The 24,900-nt window shown below is 42.6% G+C and overlaps 1 protein-coding gene across 1 annotated transcript in view; it reads right to left on the reverse strand.

Annotated features, from left to right (window-relative positions):
- Positions 1 to 6,918: 6,918 nt before the first annotated feature.
- The window catches only part of LOC114117625 (CD48 antigen-like), a 46,352-nt gene continuing 28,370 nt past the window's right edge, over positions 6,919 to 24,900 (reverse strand). Inside the window, exons 3-5 of the mRNA XM_042256585.2 lie at positions 12,714 to 13,010; positions 9,329 to 9,592; positions 6,919 to 7,278 (exon numbers count right to left, since the gene is read on the reverse strand). Of these exons, the coding sequence (XP_042112519.1) occupies positions 7,199 to 7,278; positions 9,329 to 9,592; positions 12,714 to 13,010 (641 nt within the window). The 3' untranslated portion in view covers positions 6,919 to 7,198. The remainder of the gene's footprint in view (positions 7,279 to 9,328; positions 9,593 to 12,713; positions 13,011 to 24,900) is intronic.

Raw genomic sequence — 24,900 nt, forward strand, 5'->3', positions numbered from 1 at the left:
CTTTTCTCCATTTTATTCATATATTTTTGCCTCATATATCAAAGATAAGGTGCTCATAGGTGCATGGATCTATCTCCAGGTTTTCTATCTTGTTCCATTAATCTATATTTCTGTTTTTGTGCCAGTACCATATTATCTTGATGACTGTAGCTTTGTAGCATTGTCTAAAATCAGGAGAGTTGATTCCTCTATATCCACTCTTCTTTCTCAAGATTGCTTTGGCATCTTTTGTATTTCCATACAAGTTGTGAAATTAATTGTTTTAGTTCTATGAAAAATATACCATTGGTAGTTTGATAAGGATTGTCTTGAATCTATAGATTCCTTTGGCTAGTATTTTCACTTCCACAATATTGATTCTTCCAATCCAAGAACATGGTATATCTCTCTATCTGTTTGTGTCATCTTTGACTTCTTTCATCAGTGTCTTATAGTTTTCTGCATACAGGTCTTTTGCCTCTTTAGACAGACTTATTCCTAAGTATGTTATTATCTTTGTTGCAAAGGTGAATGGGATTGTTTCTTTAATTTTTCATATTATTTTTCATTGTTAGTGTATAGGAATGCAAGACATTTCTGTGTATTAATTTTATACCCTGCAAATTTACTATATTCATTGATAAGCTCTAGTAATTCTCTGGTGGCATCTTTAGGGTTTTATATGTATAGTATCATGTCATCTGCAAACAGTGAGAGTTTTCATTTCTCTTTTCCAATCTTGATTTCTTTTATTTCTTTTCCTTCTCTGATTGCTGTGGCTAGGATTTCTAAAACTCTGTTGAATAGTAGTGGTCATAGTGGGTACCTTGTCTTGTTCCAGATTTTAAATGAAATGCTTTAGGTTTTTCACCATTGGGAATAATGTTTGCTGTAGGTTTGTCACATATGGTCTTTATTTTGTTGAGGTATGCTCCTTCTGTGCCTGCTTCTGGAGAATGTTTATCTTAAATGATTGTTGAAGTTTGTCAAAAGCTTTCTCTGTGTCTATTAAGATTATCGTATGGTTTTTATCTTTCAATTTGTTAATATGATATATCACACTGATTGATTTCCATGTGTGTCTATTGAGATTATCATATGGTTTTTATCTTTCAATTTGTTAATATGGTATATCACATAGATTGATTTCCATATATTGAAGAATCTTTGCATCCCTGGGATAAAACTGTCATGATTATGATGTGTAACTCTTTTTACGTTGTGTTGGATTCTGATTTCCAAACTTTTGTTGGGGATTTGTGCATCTATGTTCATCAGTGATATTGTTCTTTAATTTTCTATTCTTGTGGCATCTTTGGTTTTGGTATCAGTGTGATGGTGGCCTCATAGAATTGATTTGGGAGTTTTCCTTCCTCTGCAATGTTCCTGAAGAGTTTGAGCATGAAACCTGTTAGGTCTTTTGGTAGAATTTGCCTGAAGCCATCTGGCCCTGGGCTTTTGTTTTTTGAAAGACTTTTTGTTATAGTTTCAATTTCATGTTTGTGATTGGTCTGTTCATATTTTCTATTTCTTCCTGGTTCAGTTTTTGAAGGTTACACTTTTCTAAGAATCTGTCCATTTCTGCCAGTTTGTCTATTTTATTAGTATATAATTGCTCATAAGAGGCTTATGATCTTTTATCTTTTGAATTTCTGTGTTGTTCATTGTAACTTCTCCTTTTTCATTTCTAATGTGATTGATTTGAATCTTACCCTTTTTTTCTTGATGAGTCTGGCTAATGGTTTGTCAATTTTGTTCATCTTTTCAAAGAACCATCTTTTAGTTGTATTTATCTGTGCTATTGTCTCGTTTGCTTCTTTTTCACTTATTTAAGCTCTGATCTTTATGATTTACTTCTTCTACTGACTTAGGGTTTTTAATCTTCGTTTACTAGTTGCTTTAGTTGTGAAGTTAGGTTCTTTAGTTGTTGTTTCTCTTGTTTCTTGAGGCAGGCTTGTATTGTTGTTAACTTCCCTCTTAGCGTTGCTTTTATTCATCCCACAAGTTTTGAGTTGTCATGTTGTCATTGTCATTTGTTTCTAGGCATATTTTCATTTCCTTTTTGATTTCTTCAGTGATCTGTTGGTTATTCAGAATTGTATGGTTTAGGTTCCATGTGTTTGTGGTTTTTTTTTACAGGTTTTTTTTTTTTTTCCTGTAGTTGGTATCTAATCTTATAAATACCATTGTGGTCAGAAATGATGCTTGAAGTGATTTCAATTTTTAAAAATTTACCAAGATGTGTTAAACCCTGGAGAATGTTCCAAATGCACTTGAGAAAGAAAGGAAATCTATCATTTTGGGGGTAAATGCCCTATAGATATCTACCAGGTCTAACTGGTTCAATGAATCATTTAAAGCTTGTGCTTATTAATTTTCTGTCTGGCTGATCTGTCCATTGGTGTGAGCGGGGTGTTAAAGTCCCCTACTATTATTGTGTTATTATCAATTTCCATTTTAATAGTTGTTGTTGCTGCTGCTGCTGCTAAGTCGCTTCAGTCGTGTCCGACTCTGTGTGACCCCATAGACGGAAACCCACCAGGCTCCCCTATCCCTGGGATTCTCCAGGCAAGAACACTGGAGTGGATTGCCATTCCCTTCTCCAATGCATGAAAGTGAAAATTGAAAGGGAAGTCACTCCGTCATGTCTGACTCTCCGTGACCCCATGGACTGCAGCCACCAGGCTCCTCCATCCATGGGATTTTCCAGGCAAGAGTACTGGAGTGGGGTGCCATTGCCTTCTCCATAATAGTTGTTAGCATTTGCCTTACATATTGAGGTGCTCGTATGTTGGGTGCATATATATTTATAATTGTATCTTCTTCTTGGATTGATCCCTTGATCATTTTGTAGTGTTCTCTGTTGTCTCTTGTATTGGTCTTTATTTTAAAGTCTATTTTATCTGATGTGAGTAGTCCTCCCATTTTCTTTTGATTTCCATTTGCATGGAATATCTTTCTCCAACCCCTCACTTTCAGTTTTTATGTGTTCCTAGGTCTGAGGTGGGTCTCTTATTGACAGTATATATAGTTCAGTTCAGTTCAGTTCAGTCACACAGTTGTGTCCAACTAAGACTCCAAGGACTGAAGCGCACTAGGCTTCCCAGTCCTTCACCAACTCCCAGAGTTTCCTCAAACTCATGTCCATTGAGTTGGTGATGCCATCCAACCATCTCATCCTCTGTCATTCCCTTCTCCTCCTGCCTTCAATCTTTCCCAGCATTAGGGTCTTTTCCAGTGACTCAGTTCTTCATATCAGGTGGCCAAAATATTGGAGTTTCAGCTTCAGCATTAGTCCTTCCAATGAATATTCAGGACTGATTTCCTTTTCGATTGACTGATTGGATCTCCTTTCAGTCCAAGGGACTCTCAAGAGTCTTCTCCAGCACCGCAGTTCAAAAGCATCAATTCTTCGGTGCTCAACTTTCTTTTCGGTCCAACTCTCACATCCATACATGACTACTGTGAAAACCATAGCTTATAGATTTTTTTTCCTTTCATCAATTAAGTATATCCTGCTACTCTCTTCTGGACTACAGAGTTTCTGTTGAAAAATCAGCTATTGGCCTTAAGGGGGTCCCTGTGTATGTTATTTGTTGTTTTCACTTGCTGCTTTTAATATTTGCTCTTTGTGTTTAATTTTTGTTCATTTGAGTAATATGTGTCTTGGCGTATTTTTCCTTGCATTTATCCTGTGGGGGATTCTCTGGTCTTCCTGGACTTGGGTGGCTATTTCCTTTCTATTTCAGGGAAGCTTTTGACTATAATCTTCTCAAATATTTTCTCATACCTTTTCTTTTTGTCCTCTTCTTCTGGAATCCCTATGTTTCAAACGTTGGGCCACTTAATGTTCTCCCAGAGGTCTCTGAGACTGTCCTGCTGCTGCTGCGTCGCTTTCGTCATGTCCGACTCTGTGCGACCCCAGAGACAGCAGCCCACTAGACTCCCCTATCCCTGGGATTCTCCAGGCAAGAACACTGGAGTGGGTTGCCATTTCCTTCTCCAATGCATCAAAGTGAAAAGTGAAAGTGAAGTCACTCAGTCTTGTCTGACTCCTAGGAACACTATGGACTGCAGCCCACCAAGCTCCTCCATCCATGGGATTTTGCCGGCAAGAGTACTGGAGTGGGGTGCCATTGCCTTTTCCATGAGACTGTCCTCATTTCTTTTTATCCTGTTTTCTGCATGTTGCTCTGTTTCAGCTGTTTTTGCTATTCTATCTTCCAGCTCACTTCTCTGTTCTGCTGCTTCTCTCATTCTGCTATTGGTTCCCTCTAATGCTTTTCACCTCAGTTATTGTGTTCATTGCTGATTGTCTGTTCTTTAAATCTTCTGGGTCCTTGGTAAACATTTCTTGTATCTTCTCAATCTTTGTCTCCAACCTGTTTATCTGTGCCTCTATTTTATTTCCATGATTTTAGGTCATCTTTACTATCATTATTCTGGATTTATTTTCATGTAGACTGCTTATTTCTTCATTTGTTTGGTCTTTTGGCTTTTCACCATGTCCCTTAAGCTGCTGCATGCTTCTATGTCATCTCATATGGCTTACTTTACTGTGTTTGGGGGTCTCCTGGCTACAGGTTGGAAGTTGTGGTTCCTTTTAATTGTGCTGTCTTCCCCCTGCCCCTTGGGGGTAGCTGTGATTCCTGGTGCCTAATGAAGTTTCCCTGATAGGGGGACTTGTGTCTGTGTTCTGGTGGATGGAGTTGAATTGTGTCTCTCTGAAAGGTAGTGCTGTGTCCAGTAGTGTGTTTTGGGGTGTCTATGAGCTTGGCATGTTTGGGGGCAGCCTTTCTGCAAATGGGCAGGTTTGTGCTCCTACTTTGCTAAAGATTTGGCATGCGGCATCTGGAACTAGAGCTTGCAGGCCTTGGAGTGGGGCTTGGTCTTAGATTTGATACAGAGACTTTTGAGAGGGCTCTCACCTATTAATATTTCATGGTGTTCGGAGTTCTCTGGTGAACCAAGGTCCTAAACTTGGGTGTCCAACCTCTGAGGATCAGGCCCATCCCCTTACTGTAGCACCAAGATTTCACAGGCCACACAGCACAGAAAACAATATCCCAGGACTAATGGTGAAACAACAGTCAACAGCCAAGAACACTCAAAGAGACACACACTTACAAAGACAAGAGAGAAGAAGGAGAAAATAAAGGAAGTCAAAAGAGAAGAGAGCAATCAAGCCAATAATCAAGCCCCTAAGTGAAAATGAATACTAAATATTAGACTCTCAAAAATACAAAATAAAAAACATGGAAAAAATTGCAGTGTAACTAAGCAGTACTAAGGAGTAGAAATAGGAAAATAAAGTCAATTTATTTAAAAATGAGGTGTTTTTTACAAAAGAACAAATAAGTTATAAAAAATAAAAATTAAAGGAGTAATAAAGAACCTTATTAGAACAATATAATAAAAGGGGGGAAGGAAAATACATAGAATGGTAGTGATAAGAATGTCCATGTGATTCCTCTGTTTTCCTGCTCCAGTCAATTTGCCTACTGAGAAAGCCCTCCAGTATTTCTAGGAACATCTGTGGACCTGCTGTGGTCAGTGTGGGTTAGTTCAGACTAGATCTTGCCTTGCTCTAGCTTGTATTTGCTCTAAAATTCTATGTGTGTGCATGCATGCTAAGTTGCTTCAGTTGTGTCTGACTCTTCGCAACCCTATGTACCGTAGTCGGCCAGGCTCCTCCGTCCATGGGATTCTCCAGGTAAGAACACTGGAGTGGGTTGCCATGCCCTCTATAGAGAAAGAGCAAACGAGCCGAGATGGCATGGTCAGGCTTTCTTGTCCCACACCTTGTAAACAATGATCATGTAACAGCTGAGGTCAATACAAGCTAGAGCAAGGCAAGATCTGAGTCTCGAGTAACAACTGTATTGCCTCAGTGCCATCAGAGTATCTTCATGGCAGTCAACCCTGGGTCTCTCCCTGAGGTCCAGCCCTCAAAACCTGAGCCTCTGCAACCCAGCCCCACTCTCCACAGCGGTCATGAGCATGCGAGCCTGTTCTCAGCTGGGAAGTGCTGCTCCGCATGATCTCTGTGTGAAGTCTCTCCGTTTTGCCTTCTGAGCATGTGCTGCTGCCCTGCCCTCTGAGGTTCCAAAGGTGAACCCGCCTGTGAGGGGGTTTCCTAGTGTACGGACTTTTCTCCTTCAGTACTCACTCCCTGGGGGTGCAGGTCCCCAATCTGATAGCCTTTGTGTCCCTTTTTGTCTTTAACTTTTCCCCTACCTCACTCTGAGGGCACTGGTTTGCCTTTCTGGAAGTCTGGGATCCTCTGCCAGCATCCAGAAGATGTCCTGTGGGGCTGTTTCACATGCGCATGAGTTTTTGATGTATTTGTTGGGGGGAAGGTGGTCTCCCCATTTTATTCCAACATCAACTTGAAAGTGTCCCCTGCCTTTTTGTGTTTTTCAAGCTTCAACTGATAGGGTGAGACTCGCGCCCACCTCCCCAAACTGGAAAGGATCATCTGCTTTATTAAGCCTATTAATTCAAATGTTAATCTCACCCAGAAACAGCCTCAGGGGCACACAGAATAAGGTTTGACCTGTGACCGGGTGCCTCTGTGGCCCAGTCAAATTTACACGTAAAATTAACCATCAAAGTCTAGGAAGAAAATGAAAGGGTTTGATGAACACACAGTATTGTTTCTGCCACAGAAGTGATAAGGGAGGGAGAGGTAAGGTTGGTTTGATGTGAAGAGGAAGTGATCTGTGGTAGGACAGTTTGTTGAAAGGGAAAATTGTCTTTTAGTGGCCCTATCAGCTCCAGGCCCATGAAGAACCACAGAGGAGGCAAACAAAGAGCAAAAATTTCCATTGTTATGTCGGTGGTGGGCCTAGGAACTCTTGCCATCCTGTAATGAAAGACCATGGTGAGAGAGCTTTGTCGATTTGATGGGCTTTTTGGATCCTAGGAATCAACAATCAGTTTTGACAATTATAGCATTGTTTATTGAAACAAAACATTGCAGATTACGTTCTGCCCATTTGTGGTGGGAAAGCACATATGTATATGTATGCTGGAAAGACAATTAGAAAACATAAAATAAAATATTACTGTGATTATAAAAACTTCATTTGAATGTTGTTTTAGACATCTCAGTCCATTCCCTTATTCCATATAGCCAGAGCTTCTGTCCTAGTTAAGAGCTGATTGCCAATGAGGGCAAGATCTTGCATTCTTGAAATTTCACTCTAGTTAGCTCTTCTCAGGTCCAGAGGTGATTGAGAAGAGTGGTTACCGTGATCACTAGCCAAGCTGCCGTCCAAGCTACTCCAGAGGAGGAGGCTGAAAGAGTAAGAAAATGCAAAACATTTATGTGTTCTGATTAATTTGTTGAGAAGGGGAGGGGGGGCTGGACGTTGGTGTGGGAGCTTCCATAGCAAGGGAGTGTGCCTCCTCTCTGAATCCAGGCACAGTGTGCCCTGCACATCCTTTTTCCCAGATGAGCAAGAGCTCAATCTCCCAGATGCAAAGTAGAAAGAACACAGAAATCCTCTAAATATTACTGGCTTCGCTGAGTCCTGTACATGAAGATCATCTTGGCGTGTCTGTGGGCTTAGCAAAGAATCATTCTCCTACACTGGACAGCAGTTAAGTAAGGCAGACCTTCAAGTGCAGTAGTTCATATGATACTGTATGCTAAGTTTAGGGGAGAAAGCACTGCCTGTTGATCCACACTACCAACCATCAGTACCAACTCGGTGGGGAAGGAGAAAAAGAAAGGGAAACTAGGAGACAGAGAAGTGTAGGGCAAGGGCGAGGAGGAGAGGAGAGTGATACATCACAGAAGGGGAATTAAGGATGCTCTTCTAGGATAATTGAGGTAGCTGAAAAGTAACAAGATGGGCTTAGACCTCAAAAGAGAAAGATATTCTTGCTTTCATCCTCTCTGTGAATGGGCATTCACTTTCATTCTATAAAGAACAAGGACTGTGTCTCTTCCTTTTTCTGGATCTCAGGATATGGTGTTGACATGAAGGTGATTTTAGAACCACCCAGCCAACTGGTAGTCTCATGGTCAGACACCAAAGTCTTATACTGAATCTTTGGTGGTGGAAAAGCAGGGCGTTATCATGAAAGACTAGAAGACATGACCAGTTGGTTGGGAAGAACACAGAACTTATAGTTTCTATAGTCCACGTGTGGGAGCAGAGGCAAAGAAATCAGCATAGGCGAGCAGGGTAGACTGGGTCCAGGAAGACCATGGAAGAGCCATGTCCCCGGGAGCCGCGATCCCTGGTGACTGGGCGTGCAGAGGGTCTCAGGTAAATGTTGGCACCATGGGTATGAGTTATTCTGGAGAGATGTATACACCAGGGCTTGGGGATGTGATTTCAGGGGTGTGGAGACTACAGGGCCTAGAATGCTGAAGAGAGTGATTCAAATTCATCAGCTGGCCCCCCAAATCCCTAATGTCTCTAGAATTAAAAGGACTTGGTGGGTCTAATTTAACCACCACTCATTGAAGGCTTCTTTGATACTGTGCTAGGTAGTTACCTGTATTGTCTAATTTAATTCTCAGAACAGTATGAGATAAGAACTATTATTTTGTCTTATTTAAGAAGGACATGACTTGTAGAAGCTTAGTCACTTGTTTAGCTAATAAGTAATAGTCACAGGATTAATCCCAGGTGTGATTGATTCCAAAATCTATAATCGTAGCTACCCCTGGACCTGTGTCGGCTTGAGAGAGAGCCAGGAGTGATGCTCTATTGAGTGGGGCCTCCCAGGAAATAGAGAAATCTCAAACAGGAAAGCCAGAGTTTGCCTTTCCGACTTTATCAAGGGGCATACACCTGGGAAGAGCAGAGAATCTCAGTCCTAGGGCCAGGCTCTGCTGCTCACCACTCGTTCCCACTCATATTCATCCATTTGGCCCTTCTTTCTTTTGCTCCTCACTCCTCCTCAACCACTTCTTGGCCCTTCTTTCCTTTGCTATCTACCAGAAACACCTTTATGTTGCTGTACAACACTATCTGGACTGTTCCTCTACTTGCCTTTTTCCTCCCTACTCATCTTGAAATCTCAGTTTATCCTGCAAGGACCCTGCCCTCAGATTCCAGGACCATGCACTTATTAAAGCAGGGCAGGCGAAGGGGACATGAGAGCCCTTTGCAGGTGAGGACACTGAGCTCCACAAAGGTGAGGGAAGCTTGCTGAGAGACCATGTCAGAGACACAAGGAGAATCCAAGTCTACCACACCTCACTGGTGCCTTTGGGATTCTCCACCAAACTCTATGACAGGCAGCAGGAAAAGATCCCCACACTTTTCTTCATTCAAGAGAAAACTAGTTACCCTGTGCCCACCTCAGCTCCCTTGGCAGAGACTCTTACCTTGTACACAGGGTGAAGTGAAGTGGATTGTGTCGTTTTGGCGGCTTATAGGATTGCTGACTTGGCAGGTATAAGACTTTGAGTAGCTTTCTGGCGTGTGGACATCTTCAAGCACACTGCTCTGTAGCTGTTTTGGAAAGGACCCTGATTCCCAATACCAAGTGTAGGTTACAGATTGGTCCTGGATCCCACAGGATAGCGTCAGGTGGCAGGTGTTCATTTTCTGTGTCATGTTAACATTTATTTTAGGCTTCGGTACAGGGTCTGAAGATGAAGAGGTTATAAGATGAGACAATGGGTTTATGCATTTATGAAGCTTTTATTCTGGGAGTGTTTAGCTAACAATTGCAAAGGGAGGTCCTGAGGAGCAGCCGCGGGGAAGAGGGCCCTGTAGAGGGAGCTAGTGGGCAATTTTGACCTCTGTAGGCTTCAGAGGGAAAGAGCTACTCCTTGGCGTGAGGCTAAACTGAATCCAGAAGGGGGAGCCAGTTATCCAGAAACAAAATGGAGTTATGCCCATCTGTGGGCGAGAAAGAACAGCAGAGTTTTAGCACAGAGATCAGCTAGAGTTGTACTTGATATTCCAACTGTCTGAGCTACTCAGGGCCCCTTCTCTAGCAATGACCCACACTTGGCACCTTAGCCCATCAGTCAGTCCTTCAAGAGTTCTTGGGCTCAGATATAATGAGAGTCCTGTAAGAGATACCACTCTATACCTTTCCTGAACTCTGGCAGAACTACAGAGAGCCTCATGGATCTCCCAGCGCAAGCTGGTAGTGATGAATTGCATCTGTTAACTTTGGCATCTCAGTGCCTGCCACAGAGCAGGTATCCTGATGAAAGGGAAAGGTGAATGGATGTAGGAATGGATGTATGTAGGGATGAAGCTGTTATGCAACAGAAAAGACAAAATACTCCCTTCACAGTGAGACAAGCTTGGGTCCTGGACTTGCCTCTGAGAGAGTGGCTCTGAGAGGCAAGACAACTAACCCTCTGAACGCCTTCTCACATGGAAATGACCCTACTTCATAGCACAATGTTAGTAAGATACAGTACCATCATCTGTGAGTAAGTGCTTTTGCTGAGTGTGATGTAAGCATGTTGAAGGTCACAGCATCATCACTGCTTTCACCCTGCGGGCAGATGGGTTGAGATGTAATCCCATCATCTGCTCCTTCCTTGACTAGGACTGCTTTACCTGGAATCCTCTGAGGTCTTTTCCTTCTGGTCAAGGTAAAACACCTGCAGAATCAATGCAGCTCAGAAGTCATAGGATTAAAATGTAGCAGAGAATTGACCCAATCCGAGCTGACTTCTGGGTTGTATGTCTGTGAGGGGTGATGGAAGCTCTACCAATCTGACCTCCTGAACTCGAGATCCATCTCCTCCATGAAACCTTATCACATTGCTGGACTCCTCTTGCATACTTTACATGAGCAATCTTCATATGCTTATTCATTTCCTGTGGTCTGGCCTCAAGTCTTATGAACCTTCTGCATTTCCCATAGTAAGCAGCTCAGCCCTGAGCACTCCAGAGCCAGATGGAGCAGTCTGGTTCCAAGATGCCCCCTTTGAGCTTCAGAAATTCCTGAGCTGGAAAGAAGGATGATCCTTCCACTAATTGCATCCTCAGAGCCTTATCCAGAGGCAAGTGTACTAAAGCCACGTAGGCTTATGGCTTGTAGGATATTCAGAAATTTTGCAAGTTGGTTGTAAAATGAAATTGATAGCAGTTTACAGTTGGCTGTGATGGGAATATTTGCCACAAAAACTGGTAAATGATGTATATATGAGACCTTTTTTTAAAAAAATCACTGTAGGAACCTTTGCATATTTCCTGTTGCTAGTATATCTTGCAAGTTTAGGAGACATGATATGGAGGAAGAGAGCAAGAAGGTGATTCTAGCCTCTTAGACCAAGGGTCATCATGACCCATGTTAGTGGGACATGAATATATACAATATTCTTCATTCTTTGCAGCATTTTAGCATTTTTAAGGCTCCTCACCAGACACAAGACCTTCTGGCACATTTTTTTTGTTGTTATAATTTTATCATTTTTGACTGCACCATGCAGCATATGGGGTCTTTGTTCCCCAACCAGGAATTGAACTCAACACGCCCCCTGCAGTGGAAGCCTAGAATCTTAAGCACTGGACAACCAGGGATGTTCCAGCATTTTAAAAGTGTTTTCACTTTCATTATCTACTTTGAAAATCCTAACATTCTAAAAAGTTATAATTATCCTCACAATATGATGAGGAACTCAAGTCTCTGAGGGGCACATCTCCCTTGGATGTCTGCCCAGCCCTCCTCCTCTCATAATTGACAATCTCCCCAAGAACCAAGTTTCTGCCTTATAAGCTGAGTCTTTGGACCATAGGAGTTTAAATCACATACCTGAACCAAGATGGGCTAGTCAATTTCTCTCTCTTGAGACTTTAACTAAGAGACATGAAAGCCTAGACTTTGAGAGAGATAGTCTGTACTGGCAGGGACCCACTTTCACATGAAAGATTCCAGTGGCTAGAGGCTCTGGACTGAGCCAGGCTCTCATTCTTCCTCCTCGTCAGTCCTTTTCAACTCTTCTAAACTTCTTTCATTGCTTTAAGAAGTCATAGCTTAAGAAAAAAATTCTCCTTTTTTGCTAAAGGTATATCAAGTTGGTGTCCATTACTTGCCATCAACAGAATCTTACCTAATGGGACAGAGATGTCAAGATCTTTCACCAAGGTCACACAGCCAGTAAGTGTGGTCCAGTGGTTAAGAATCTGCCTGCCAATGCAGGGGACATGGGTTCCATCCCTGGTCCAGAAAGATGCCACATACTGCAGAGCAACTAAGCCCATGCATTACAACTACTGAAGCCCACACATCCTAGGGCCAGCAAGCTACAGCTACTAAAGCCCGCATGCCTAGAACCCATGCTCCACAACCAGAGACTCCACCACAATGAGAAGCCCATGCACCGCAACAAAGAGTAACCCCCACTTGCCACAATTCAAGAAAGTCTGCGTGGAGCAAGGAAGACCCAGTACAACCAAAAAATCAATTGAAAAAGAAGAAGAACTCAGAACTTATTTGGACTGATCACAAGAGAACATGAAGAGAACAGAGAGGAAACCATCTTTGTTGTCTCCTTCCTCTTCAAATCTTAGACTCTCTAATGTCAGAAGAGGTTTCAAATGTCCCAAAGTTATCTACTTTGGGGTCTGCTGGCCCAGACTCACTTCCAAGTGGAACTGGCTCCAGGAGAAATGGATTAAGCCTGTCCTGAGGTTTTCTCTCCCCCTCCCATGGAGAGTCCCCAGAATCACCAGGAAGCTTCCCAGTGATCTTTCTGGGGCCCCAGAGTCGGGACTAGCCCTTTGGTTACCGTAACTCACCAAGCACCATCAGAGAGATCTTGTATTCCTCCTCGTGTCCATTGTCCTTCAGCACCCTCAGGAGGTAAGTACTGCTGTCTTCCTTCTGGACCTTGCGGATGTGCAGTGTGCCACTTTGAGAATCAAGTGTAGCCCTGTCCTTAAATTTAGTATCGAAGTACTTAGTAGGCTCACCAGATTCCCACTCTACAATCTTCTGGTCAGTAGTATAAAACCAGGTGAGTGATCTGCGGTTCTTAGGCAGATTGGAGATTTGCAGACTCACATTGTCACCGGGGGTTGCATATTTTGAATAGCCTGCCAATGAAAGTCAGAATGAGTGAGACCCATTTTAGAGAAAGCAGAGCTGCCCAGTAGCCCAAAGCCTGGGCTGGTGGAACAAGGAAGAAGGGAGAGATTTTTGCTTGGGGGGAGAGAGTATGATCTTTATCAGAGGACCTGACCTCTGATCAGGAATTCAGTGAAAGTGAGAGCTTGAGAGTCTTCCCTGGTGGCTCAGATGGTAAAGCGTCTGCTTGCAATGTGGGAGACCTAGGTTCGATCCCTGGGTTGGGAAGATCTCCTGGAGAAGGAAATGGCAACCCACTCCAGTACTCATGCCTGGAAAATCCCACGGACGGAGGAGCCTGGTAGGCTACAGTCTATGGGGTCTCAAAGAGTCGGACACGACTGAGCGACTTCACTTTCACTTTTTCACTTTAGAGCTTGAGAAGTGGGCATGGGGATAGGCAACGTGCTTATAATCCATCTAATTCTACCCTAGATGATAAAGAAAAGGGACACTGAGCTGGCCCTGCCTCCCTTCCTTACTCTCATACCAGGACATTTTCACATCAGATGATAAGTTACCTTTCCCCTCTGTGCTTGTGCTCTCTGTGACTCAGTTTAGCTCTCTAGCAGTGGCTTCCCAGTTGGCATTAGTGGCAGCTAGAATACGCCTGCCAATGCAGCAGACACAAGAGACACGGGTTCGATCCCTGGGTTGGGAAGGTCCCCTGGAATAGGAAATGGCAAACCATTCCAATATTCTTGTCCGGAAACTTCCATGGACAGAGGAGCCTGGCGGGTCCATGGGGCTGCTGTCAGACACGGCTGAGCAACTGAGCACACAGCACAAGGCATGAAGGGGAACAAGAGTTATTCAGTGACAAAGTATTATAGAAGAGTGAGCATTTTATTAACAAAAAGATTGTGCTACTTTTCTGGCTTTTGTGATCTTTGTATTTGTTCAGGTTTTAAAAACTTTCTACACATTGGGACTTCTTTTCTCATTCTAACTACACTTATTTTCGTTCCTATTTGCATTTAGAGTTCTATTCTTTTTCTCATGAGAGCACCCCAAATTGTATAAGCCTCAGTTCTTAAAGACCTGGTTTCATGAAGGCAAGAAGAAAATGATGATAGCCAGAAGATAAAGATGAAGGGAGGTCTGCTGATTCTTGGAAATGAGAGAAATCTCTGTATAAATGTACAGACTGAGAAAGAGCAGTGAGTGCTGAGTCACTTCAGTCATGTCTGATTCTTTGCAGCCCTATGGACTGGAGCCCACCAGGCCCTTCTGTCCATGGGGGTTCTCCAGGCAAGAATATTGGAGTTGATGTGCCCTTCTTTAGGAGATCTTCCCAACCCACAGATAGAACACATGTTTCTTAAGTCTCCTGCACTGAGAAATAGCCATAGGAAGAAGCTAATAGTAGAGGAAAGTGGAAATAAATCTCTATCACTCTTACCTCAAATACTGTTACACAAAACCTCACATTGCTCAGCATTGTATCTACACCTATTTTGGGGGTTGGCCAAAAAGTCCATTTGGGTTTTCCCATAGGCTGTTTGCCGGGAGCCAGTGTGAGGAATCCCGCCCGTTACAAGGTCATGAGGAAGGAAGCTGACATACGCAAGGCGTGCTCAGACTTCAGGGACCCCTCTGGAAATTCTTAAGCATGTACCCCAACAAAAATCTGCCGGCTTTTGTGCTCTGCTTTTCTACTCTTCTGACATTTTCTGGAAAAAGTCAATTCAGGGCTTTAGTCTTCTGCATTTGAAAGAGTGTTTCAATCCAAAAAACCCTCTGATGGCTTTCTAGCCTGCCTGCAGGACTCCTACAGCTGCGCATGTGATTGTTTGAGGCCTCCTGACCGCAGGAGGCACAGGAAGCTTAAAACATCCTAGGAATGTAGGAGCTTCCGAGGAGTCAAAATCTTTAGAATAGGACTGATTAAAGGTTTCATTTGTTGAGTCAATATTTGCTGCCAAATTTTCACATCCTTTAGTTGTAGATATAGTTAGAAAAACAAGTAGTAGACCTTGTGTTAGCAACATTAGATCTTTGAGTTAAGTACCTTCTTTGTTATATCCCACTGCACCTTTGTTCTATAGAGATGTAACTTTAATATTAAAGGAGATGTAGATTAAAGAAAAAACACTTCAGGGGAAACAAGATTAACATTCATTAAGGAAGAGAGCCAAAAAGTGTTAACAAGCCTCTTGGCCAGAAGATAATGTAAATCACCTGAGACCTTTTGTATACCAAATGATGTATAGAAAGAGCCTGAGCTGCGAACGCTACATAATCTTGTGTTACCCATTGATCTCTGTGTTTTATCAAAAGTATAAAAGGCCTTCTGAACAATAAAGGATGGGGCCAGGGGGCCAGGGGGCCAGGGGGCCAGGGGCCAGGGGCCAGCGGCCAGCTTCTTGGACCAGCTTCTCTAACTAGTCTCCCGGCCTGGTTTCTTGGGGCTCTGGCTCCCCCCGTGTCTCTCTCTCTCTTTCTTCTTCTCTCCCTTTCCTTCTCTCTGCTCCTTACTTTAACTTCAGGCTGAATCTCCACCTGGGGCGCGGAGGCTCGCCAGGTCTACTTACTTGCCCTGGCTGTTAAGACCCGCGAGAAAGGGAGCTTAAGGCGAGGCACCCTTAGATATTCAAGCGGGCGCCGGTAGCCCAACGTAGGTGGTGCAAATTCCTTGTCTGGAATTTTATTGGCCTTCCGCGTAAACCAAGCTATTCAGCCCTCTTCCTCCACTTAATCTTCCTACACTATAGTTCCTTAATCTAATCTTTCATTAATAAATAAACAAGTCTTTCCACGCCGACGCCGTCCACCCTTCGAATTCCCTGGATCCACCGGGGCTGGACCCCGGCAGCTGTTACTTTCCACATGTCTATCATTTACAAAAACATTCTTTTGAATAAAGATTAAAAATACCTATGGCCCCAGGTCTTTCAAGTTCCTAGTCATTAATCCTTCCAACTATCCATTGAACAGTTAGTTTAACCTATGCCTGTTGCATTCAGAGACACACTTAGGCATTAATTTCCACAGTGCTTCTGATTGGTCCATCCCATACTCTATAATCTCTGTGACATAATCAGTCAGTCCAAGCGACAATATTTGAACAATGACTACATGCCAGGTCATGTGCCAGGCTCCAACACCAGCAAGGTAGACAGAGTCTCTCACCTCTTAGACCATTCAGCCTCTTCAGGAGCATTCATTCTCTTCAGGATTCCTAAATTATTGGACACATATTCTAGACTTGTTCTCATTCCATTGCTTGTTTCCATGTGAGTTAATGAAAGCGGTGATAATGGGCAGCCTGGGTCAGTGTTTCTCAGCCTTGGCACTATTGACATTTTGGGCCAGGAAATCCTTTTGCAGAGATGTCTTTGTGTGTTGTAAAACATGTAGTAGCCTCCCTGGCCTCAGCTCACTAGATGCCAGTAACATCATTCCAGTTGGGATCTTCAAAAATGTCTCCAGACAATGCCAAATACTCCCAGGGAAGCAAAAATCTTACCACCTTCATTCTGGTTGAAAACTGTTGGCTTAGGCATCCTTGGTAGACTCTCCATCAAGTCTCAAAAATATGCTGAAGAATATAGCACAACCCACAAGTAACCACTTTATTTCTAAGGAGGAAGTCACTGCCGTCTACCAGGATGGCTTTTGTTTTTTTTTAATCATTACTGATACATGGTATAGGAAGGGGGAGGGACAGCTGCAACATCTTGTTCATGCCTATATGTTAAACTCAGATCATATTAAAGTGATCCATTTAATACCTGTTACTTACCTTTACCACCAGACTAGAAGCTTCCTAAGGACAGAAAATGAATCTTATAAATTAAAGTCATTTCCATTGTAGAATGGTAGTTAAGAACATGGGCTCAGGAGTTAGACTATTCAAATCCTGACCCTGTCACTTACTAGCTGTGTAACTGCCAACATTTTACCTGACCTCTCTGCCTTCATTTTAGTTTATCTTACAGAGTTTGTGATGATAGAGTTCATGTATCAAATTTACTGAGTTAAAGGATGCCCAGATAGCTTGTAAAACACTCTTTCTGGATGGTTTATAAGGGTTTTTTTTTTGTTTTAAACAGAGATTGGCATTTGAATCCGTCATTCAAATTTGACTGGGTATTGAAGATCACCCTCACCAATGTGGGTAAGCATCATCCAACTTGCTGAGGCCCAGAATTGGACAAAAAGGAAAGAATAAAAGCAAATTTCTTTCTACTGTGAGTTGGGATATTCCATCTTCTTCTACCCTTGAACATCAGTGCCCCTAGTCCTTGGACCTTAGTACTTGAACTACAGCTTAGACCGCTGGCTTCTCTGAAGCCTCTTGTGGAAGGATGAATGAAGTAGAGTCTACTGAGAATGAAGATTACAGAGTGTAGAAACTCAAATTGTGAGTCTATATATTCTCAGATCTGTGGATTTCTACTGAAACTACACAAGGAACTTTCTTGGCCTTCGTCTTACCGGTGGCAGATCATGGGACTTCTCCAGAGAAGTACAGAATATGGATTATGCTTCCATAACTATGTGTGTGTGCTAAGTCAATTCAGTCATGTCTGACTCTGTGTGTCCTCATGGACTGTAGCCCCCCAGGCTCCTGTGTCCCTGTCTATTCTCCAGGCAAGAATACTAGAGTGGATTGCCATTCCCTTCTCCAGGGTAATTTCCTGACCCAGGGATCAAACTGACATCTCTTACCTCTAACGTGCTATGGCTGGCAAGTTCTTTACCACTAGCGCCACCTGGGAAACTGTGTGAGACTCACTCTCTCTCTATATCCTATTGATTCTTTTTCTCTAAAGAACCCTGACCCAGAGTAACAGAAATAAAATGCTTAGAATATAATTTGATTAATTCAAACAATCAATACACATAAAATACTTGGTATAATACTTGGAAGATTCAGTTCAGTTCAGTTCAGTCATTCAGTTGTATCCGACTCTTTGCAACCCCATGAATCCCAGCATACCAGGCCTCCCTGTCCATCACCAACTCCCAGAGTTTACTCAGACTCATGTCCATTGAATCGGTGATGCCATCGAGCCATCCATCCTCTGTCGTCCCCTTCTCCTCCTGCCCCCAATCCTTCCCAGCATCAGGGTCTTTTCTAATGAGTCAACTCTTCGCATGAGGCGGCCAAAGTACTGGAGTTTCAGCTTTAGCATCATTCCTTCCAAAGAAATCCCAGGGCTGATCTCCTTCAGAATGGACTGGTTGGATCTCCCTGCAGTCCAAGGGATTCTCAAGAGTCTTCTCCAACACCACAGTTCAAAAGCATCAATTCTTTGGCACTCAGCTTTCTTCACAGTGCAACTCTCATATCCATACATGACTACTGGAAAAACCATAGCCTTGAGTAGATGGGCTAGTCAAGGGCTTCCCTGGTGGTGTAAAGATTAAAAGCGCCTGCCTGCAATGTGGGAGACCTGGGTTCAATCCCTGGGTTGGGAAGATCCCCTGTAGGAGGAAATGGCTACCCACTCCAGTATTCTTGCTTGGAGAATCCCATGGATGGAGGAGCTTGGTGGGCTATAGTCCACGGGTCGCAAAGAGTCGGACACGACTGAGCGACTTCACTTTCACTTTGACTAGATGGACCTTTGTTGGCAAAGTAATGCCTCTGCTTTTTAATATGCTATCTAGGTTGTTCATAACTTTTGATTAGTAGATAATAAATGTCAGGTATTGTTTATTATTATTACCTACATTATTTTTTGTATCCATAAATTCTATACTGTGCATAAATTATTGAGACGTTCTTTTTAAAATTTTTCATATGCTTCAGTTTATTCTATTTTTTAAAGTTAAATTTATTTTTTTTATTAGAGGCTAATTACTTTACAATATTGTATTGGTTCTGCCACATGTCAACATGATTCCGCCATGGGCGTACACGTGTTCCCCATCCTGAACCCCCCTCCCACCTCTCTCCCCATACCATCCCTCCGGGTCATCCCAGTGCACCAGCCCCAAGGATCCTGTGGCATAGCTTATTGACATGTTTAACACCTGCCGTTAAACTCATTTTATTGTGCCAAAACAGTGGTAAAATAAGGACTAGAATTTTTTTAGGAACGAATGCCTATCTGTGAATCTGAAAGTATAGAATGTGGTGGAAGGGGGAAAAAAATTGCAGCAACTCCTGCAGATGCTTTCACCTATAAGCTAGATCTATTAAAAGACATCAGCGTGTGTAAAAAAGAAACAAACCAGGTCTTTGGTTAGGACATGTGATTATAAGAAAGAGTCCCCAGCACCATCGTAAGACTAGAGAACTTACCTGAAACTTCCTTGGGCAAAGAAAAATGAGGATGAACTCACTGAGGAATAAAGAATACAGAGCATAGAGACTGAAGTTATGATTCAGACTCAGTTATAATATACATTATTTCTCCATCTGAGAATGAAGTCTGCTTCATAATAATAAAACAGGGAACATTTCACACAAAGATGGGCACAATAAAGGACAGAAATGGTATGGACCTAAGAGAAGCAGAAGATATTGAGAAGAGGTGGCAAGAATACTCAGAAGAACTATAAAAAAAAATCTTAATGACCCAGATAACCACAATGGTGTGATCACTCATCTAGAGCCAGAATTCTGGAATGCAGAATCAAGTGGGCTTAGGAAGCATGACTTAGAACAAAGCTAGTGAAGGCAATAGAATTCCAGCTGAGCTACCCCTCAAAGATGATGCAGTGAAAGTGCTGCACTCAATACGTCAGCAAATTTGGAAAACTCAGCAGGGGCCACTGGACTGGAAAATGTCCATTTTCATTACAATCCCAAAGAAAGGCAATGTCAAAGAATGTTTGAACAACTGCACAATTCCACTCATCTCACACATCTTGTAAAGTAATGCTCAAAATTCTCCAAGGGAGGCTTCAACAGTATGTAAACCAAGAGCTTCCAGATATTCAAGCTGGATTTAGAAAAGGCAGAGGAACCAGAGATCAAATTGCCAACATCTATTGGATCATAGAAAAAGCAAGAGAATTCCAGGAAAGCAGCTACTTATGCTTTATTGACGACACCAAAGACTTTGACTGTGTGGATCACAACAAACTGTGGAAAATTCTTCAAGAGATGGGAATACCAGACCACCTTACCTGCTTCCTGAGAAACCTGCATGCAGGTCAAGAAACAAGAGTTAGAACTGGACATGAGACAATGGACTGGTTCAAACTTGAGCAAGGAGTACATCAAGGCTGTATATTGTCACCCTGCTTATTTAACTTCTATGCAGAGTACATCATGCGAAAGCCTGGGCTGGATGAAGCCCAAGTAGGAATCAAGATTGCCAGGAGAGATATCAATAACCTCAGGTATGCAGATGACACCACACTTATGGCAGAAAATGAAGAGAAACTGAAGAGTCTCTTGATGAAAGTGAAAGAGGAGAATGAAACATTTGGCTTAAAACTCAACACTCAAAAGAGTAAGATCATGGCATCTAATCCCATCACTTCGTGGCAAATAGATAGGGAAAAAAATGGAAACAGTGACAGACTTTATTTTGGGGGGCTCCAAAATCATTGCAGATGGTGACTGCAACCATGAAATTAAAAAATGCTTGCTCTTTGGAAGAAAAGCTATAACCAGCCTAGACAGCATATTAAAAAGCAGAGACATCACTTTTCCGACAGAGTTCCGTCTAGTCAAAGCTATGGTTTTTCCAGTAGTCAAGTATGAATGAGAGTGTTGGACCATAAAGAAGGCTGAGTGCCGAATAATTGATGCTTGTAAATGGTGGCGCTGGAGAAGACTCTTGAGAGTCCCTTGGACCACAAGATCAACCCAGTCAATCCTCAAGGAAATCAACTCTGAATATTCATTGGAAGGACTGATGCTGAAGCTGAAACTCCAATCCTTTGGCCACCTGATGCCAAGAGCTGAATTGTTGGAAAAGACCCTAATGCTGGGAAAGACTGAAGGCAGGAAGAGGAGGGGATGACAGAGGATGAGGTGATTGGATGGCATCATTGACTCAAAGGACATGAGTTTGAGCAAGCTCCAGGAGTTGGTGAAGGACAGGGAAGCCTGGCATACTGCAGTCCATGGGGTCACAAACAGTCAGACATGACTGAACGACTGAATTGAACTTACAACATTAAGATCTTGTTTGTCCAGGATATCCCCAACACGTTCCACAGAACTTCAAACTAAAGTGTGAGGAGGAGGGGGAAGATATAACAGACAGAGTCCCTGAGATTGTGAACGTTTCAAAGGCGAACACCATGTCTTACTCAATTTTGAATCCCCAGAATACTTGGCTCACATATAGTGTTTAGTATAGAATGGATGGGACAAAAATCTATACATAAGTGTTCCCATTCATCTCCTAATAACCTCCAAGTAGTCATATTTTTTATCCCACTTAGCTTGCTTTTGCTTGGTATGTGTGTGTGTTAGTTGCTCAGTCACATCTGACTCTTCTCTTTGCAGGCTCTTGGACTGTAACCTGCTAGGCTCTTCTGTCCATGGGATTTTCCAGGCAAGAATACTGGAATGGGTTGCTGTTTTCTCCTCCAGGGGATCTTCTTGACCCAGAGATCAAACCTGTGTCTCCTGCATTGCAGATGGATTCTTTATCACTGGGCCACCTAGGAAGCCCTCCTCTTGCTTACTTCTTAAGATTTGTTTGACCTTTATGAGGAGCCACTCGGGTTGGTTTAGAAAATAGAGGTTCTATAACATTATGGCTCAAGAGAATGAGAATCTCTGAGCTGTAGAGGAATGGAATAGTTTGAGAAGACTGAAGAGGGCAGATAAGTGTATGATAGGAAGTATTGCTATAGCTTATAAATTGGATTCCTTTTAACATCTTTTGAGAGACTTAAAGTAGAAATTTGAGTTACTTTTTTTTTTTTTAATTACTTGTGGACTTCCCTGGTGGCTCAGATGGTAAAGTGTCTCTCTACAGACGGAGAGACCCGGCTTCAATCCCTGGGTTGGGAAGTTCCCCTGGAGAAGGAAATGGCCATCCACTCCAGTATATTGCCAGGAAAAGCCCATGGACAGAGGAGCATGGAAGGCTAAGGTCCATGGGGTCGCAAAGAGTCGAACACGACTGAGCAACTTCACTTAATTATTTGTGAACAATGAACTTAAGTATCATGGTTTCTTAAGTATCATAATGTGCCTACCTGGGCCAGTGTAGGAGTCCTGTCTTATGCTTGTGTGTGTGAGTCACTTAGTAGTGTCCAACTCTCTGTAACTCCATGCATTGTAGCCTGCCAGGCTCCTCTGTCAATGGTATTCCCAGGCAAGAATATTGGAGTCGGTAGACATTCCCTTCTTCAGGGGATCTTCCTGTCCCAGGGATTGAACCTGGGTCTCCTGCACTGCAGGCAGATTCTTTACCATCTGAGCCACCAGGGAAGTCTTACGGTTGGGTCCTGGATAACAGAATCAAAGATGACTCTTATGACATATACAGCAGAGGAGCAGTGAAGAAGCTGCCCAGAAAGTTGTTTCTCAAAAGATACAACACAAAAGAGTGCTTCGTGTATCATTCATGGTTTCAGGTATCTACAAAGCAATGAAAAGCAGCTAGAGAAACCTTGAAATGAAAACCCAGCAGCCTCAAATGGGCTGAGACTCATGCTTGAGAATAGCAAAGGAAAAGTGAGTTTTGGGAAAAGGATATGAAAAAAGAAAGAATATATGTATACGTATAGCTTCCCTGGTAGCTCAGCTGGTAAAGAATCCACCTGCAATGTGGGAAACCTGGGTATGATCCCTGAGTTGGGAAAATTCCCTGGAGAAGGGAAAGGCTACCCACTCCAGTATTCTGGCCGGGAGAATTCCATGGATTGTATAGTCCGTGGGGCTGCAGAGTCAGACACGACTGCGCAACTTTCACTTTCACTTTCATATGTATAGTAGAGTCACCTCGCTGTACACCTGAAGCTAACACAATATTGTAAATCAACTATACTCCACTATAAAGTAAAAATGAATTTAAAAAGGAACAGTGAGTTTTGCTATGAAATGTCTAATGATAGTGTGGCCTTCAAAAGCCACATCAAGATAGAAACAGTAGAACGAATGCTTGATTAACCATAAAAAAATGGAAAAACATTCTACTCTTCTAAAAGGATCCTATAATCCAGTCACAAGTTGAATAAAGATGCATTAATATTACTATTATACTATAGATTGCAAAAATTAGCATACAGACATTGTAGCACAATTTGAGATATCAAAGTAGTGGTTTAGTCTATTACAGAGGATTGTCTAATAAATTCAGATAAATTCATTGATATTTTCCTTTCATTGTTGTTATTGTTCAGTCACTCAGTCATGTCTGACTCTTTGCAACCCCATGGACTGCAGCACTCCAGGCTTCCCTGTCCTTCACCATCTCCCAGAGCTTGTTCATACTCATGTCCATTGAGTCGGTGATGCTATCCAACCATATTGTCGTCTGTCATCCCCTTCTCCTCCTGCCTTCCATCTTTCCCAGCATCAGAGTCTTTTCCAATGAGTCAGCTCTTTGCATTAAGTGGCCAAAGTATTGGAGTTTCAGCTCTAGCACCAATCTTACAATAAATATTCAGGGTTGATTTCCTTTAAGATTGACTGGTTGGATCTCCTTGCAGTCCAAGGGACTCTCAAGACCCTTCTCCAACACGAGTGCAAAAGCATCAATTCTTCAGTGCTCAGCTTTCTTGACGGTCCACCTCTCAGATGCACACATGACTGCTGGAAAAACCATAGCTTTGACTAGACAGACATTTGTCAGCAAAGTAATGTCTCTGCTTTTTAAGATGCTTTCCAGGTTTGTCATAGCTTTCCTTCCAAGGAGCAAGCGTCTTTTAAATTCATGACTGTTCATGACTGCAGTGACTATCTTCAGTGATTTTGGAGCTCAACAAGATAAAGTCTGTCACTCTTTCCATTTCTTCCCCATCTATTTGCCATGAATTGATGGGACCAAATGCCATAATCTTAGTTTTGTGAATGTTGAGTTTTAAGCCAGTTTTTTTCACTCTCCCTTTTTCCCTTCATCACGTGGCTCTTTAATGCCTCTTTACTTTCTGCCATAAGGGTGGTATCATCTGCATATCTGAGGTTATTGATATTTCTCTCGGCAATCTTGATTTCTGCTTGTGCTTCATCCAGCCAAGCATTTCACATGATGTACTCTGCATATAAGTTAATTGAGCAGGGTGACAGTATATAGTCTTGACGTATTCTTTTCTCAGTTTTGAACCAGTGCATTGTTCCATGTCTAGTTCTAACTGTTGCCTCTTGACCTGCAAACAGGTTTCTCAGGAAGCAGGTAAGGTGGACTGGTGTTCCTGTCTCTTTAACAGTTTTCCAAAGTTTGTTGTGATCCACACAGTCAAAGGTTGTGTCAATGAACCATAGTCAATGAAGCAGAAGTAGATGTTTTTCTGGAATTCTCTTGCTTTTTCTATGATCCAATGGATGTTGGCAAGTTGATCTCTGGTTCCTCTGCCTTTTCTAAATCCAGCTTGACTATCTGGAAGTTCTTGGTTCACATACTGTTGAAGCCTCCCTTGGAGAATTTTGAGCATTACTTTGCTAGTGTGTGAGATGAGTACAATGGTGTGGTAGTTCAAACATTTTTTGGCATTGCCTCTCTTTGGGATTGGAGGAAAAACACCTCTTCCAGTCCTGAGGCCACTGCTGAGGTTTCCAAATTTGCTGCCATATCGAGTGCAACACTTTCACAGCGTCATCTTTCAGGATGTGAAATAGCTCCGCTTGAATTCCATCACTTCCACTAGCTTTTTTGGTAGTGATGCTTCCTAAGGTCCACTTGACTTCACACTCCAGGATGTCTGGCTCTAGATGAGTGATCACACCATCATGGTTTTCTGGGTGCTTAAGATCTTTTTTGTATAGTTCCT

This window comes from Ovis aries, chromosome 1, assembly GCF_016772045.2.
Source record: "Ovis aries strain OAR_USU_Benz2616 breed Rambouillet chromosome 1, ARS-UI_Ramb_v3.0, whole genome shotgun sequence".
NCBI classification, from domain to species: domain Eukaryota; kingdom Metazoa; phylum Chordata; class Mammalia; order Artiodactyla; family Bovidae; genus Ovis; species Ovis aries.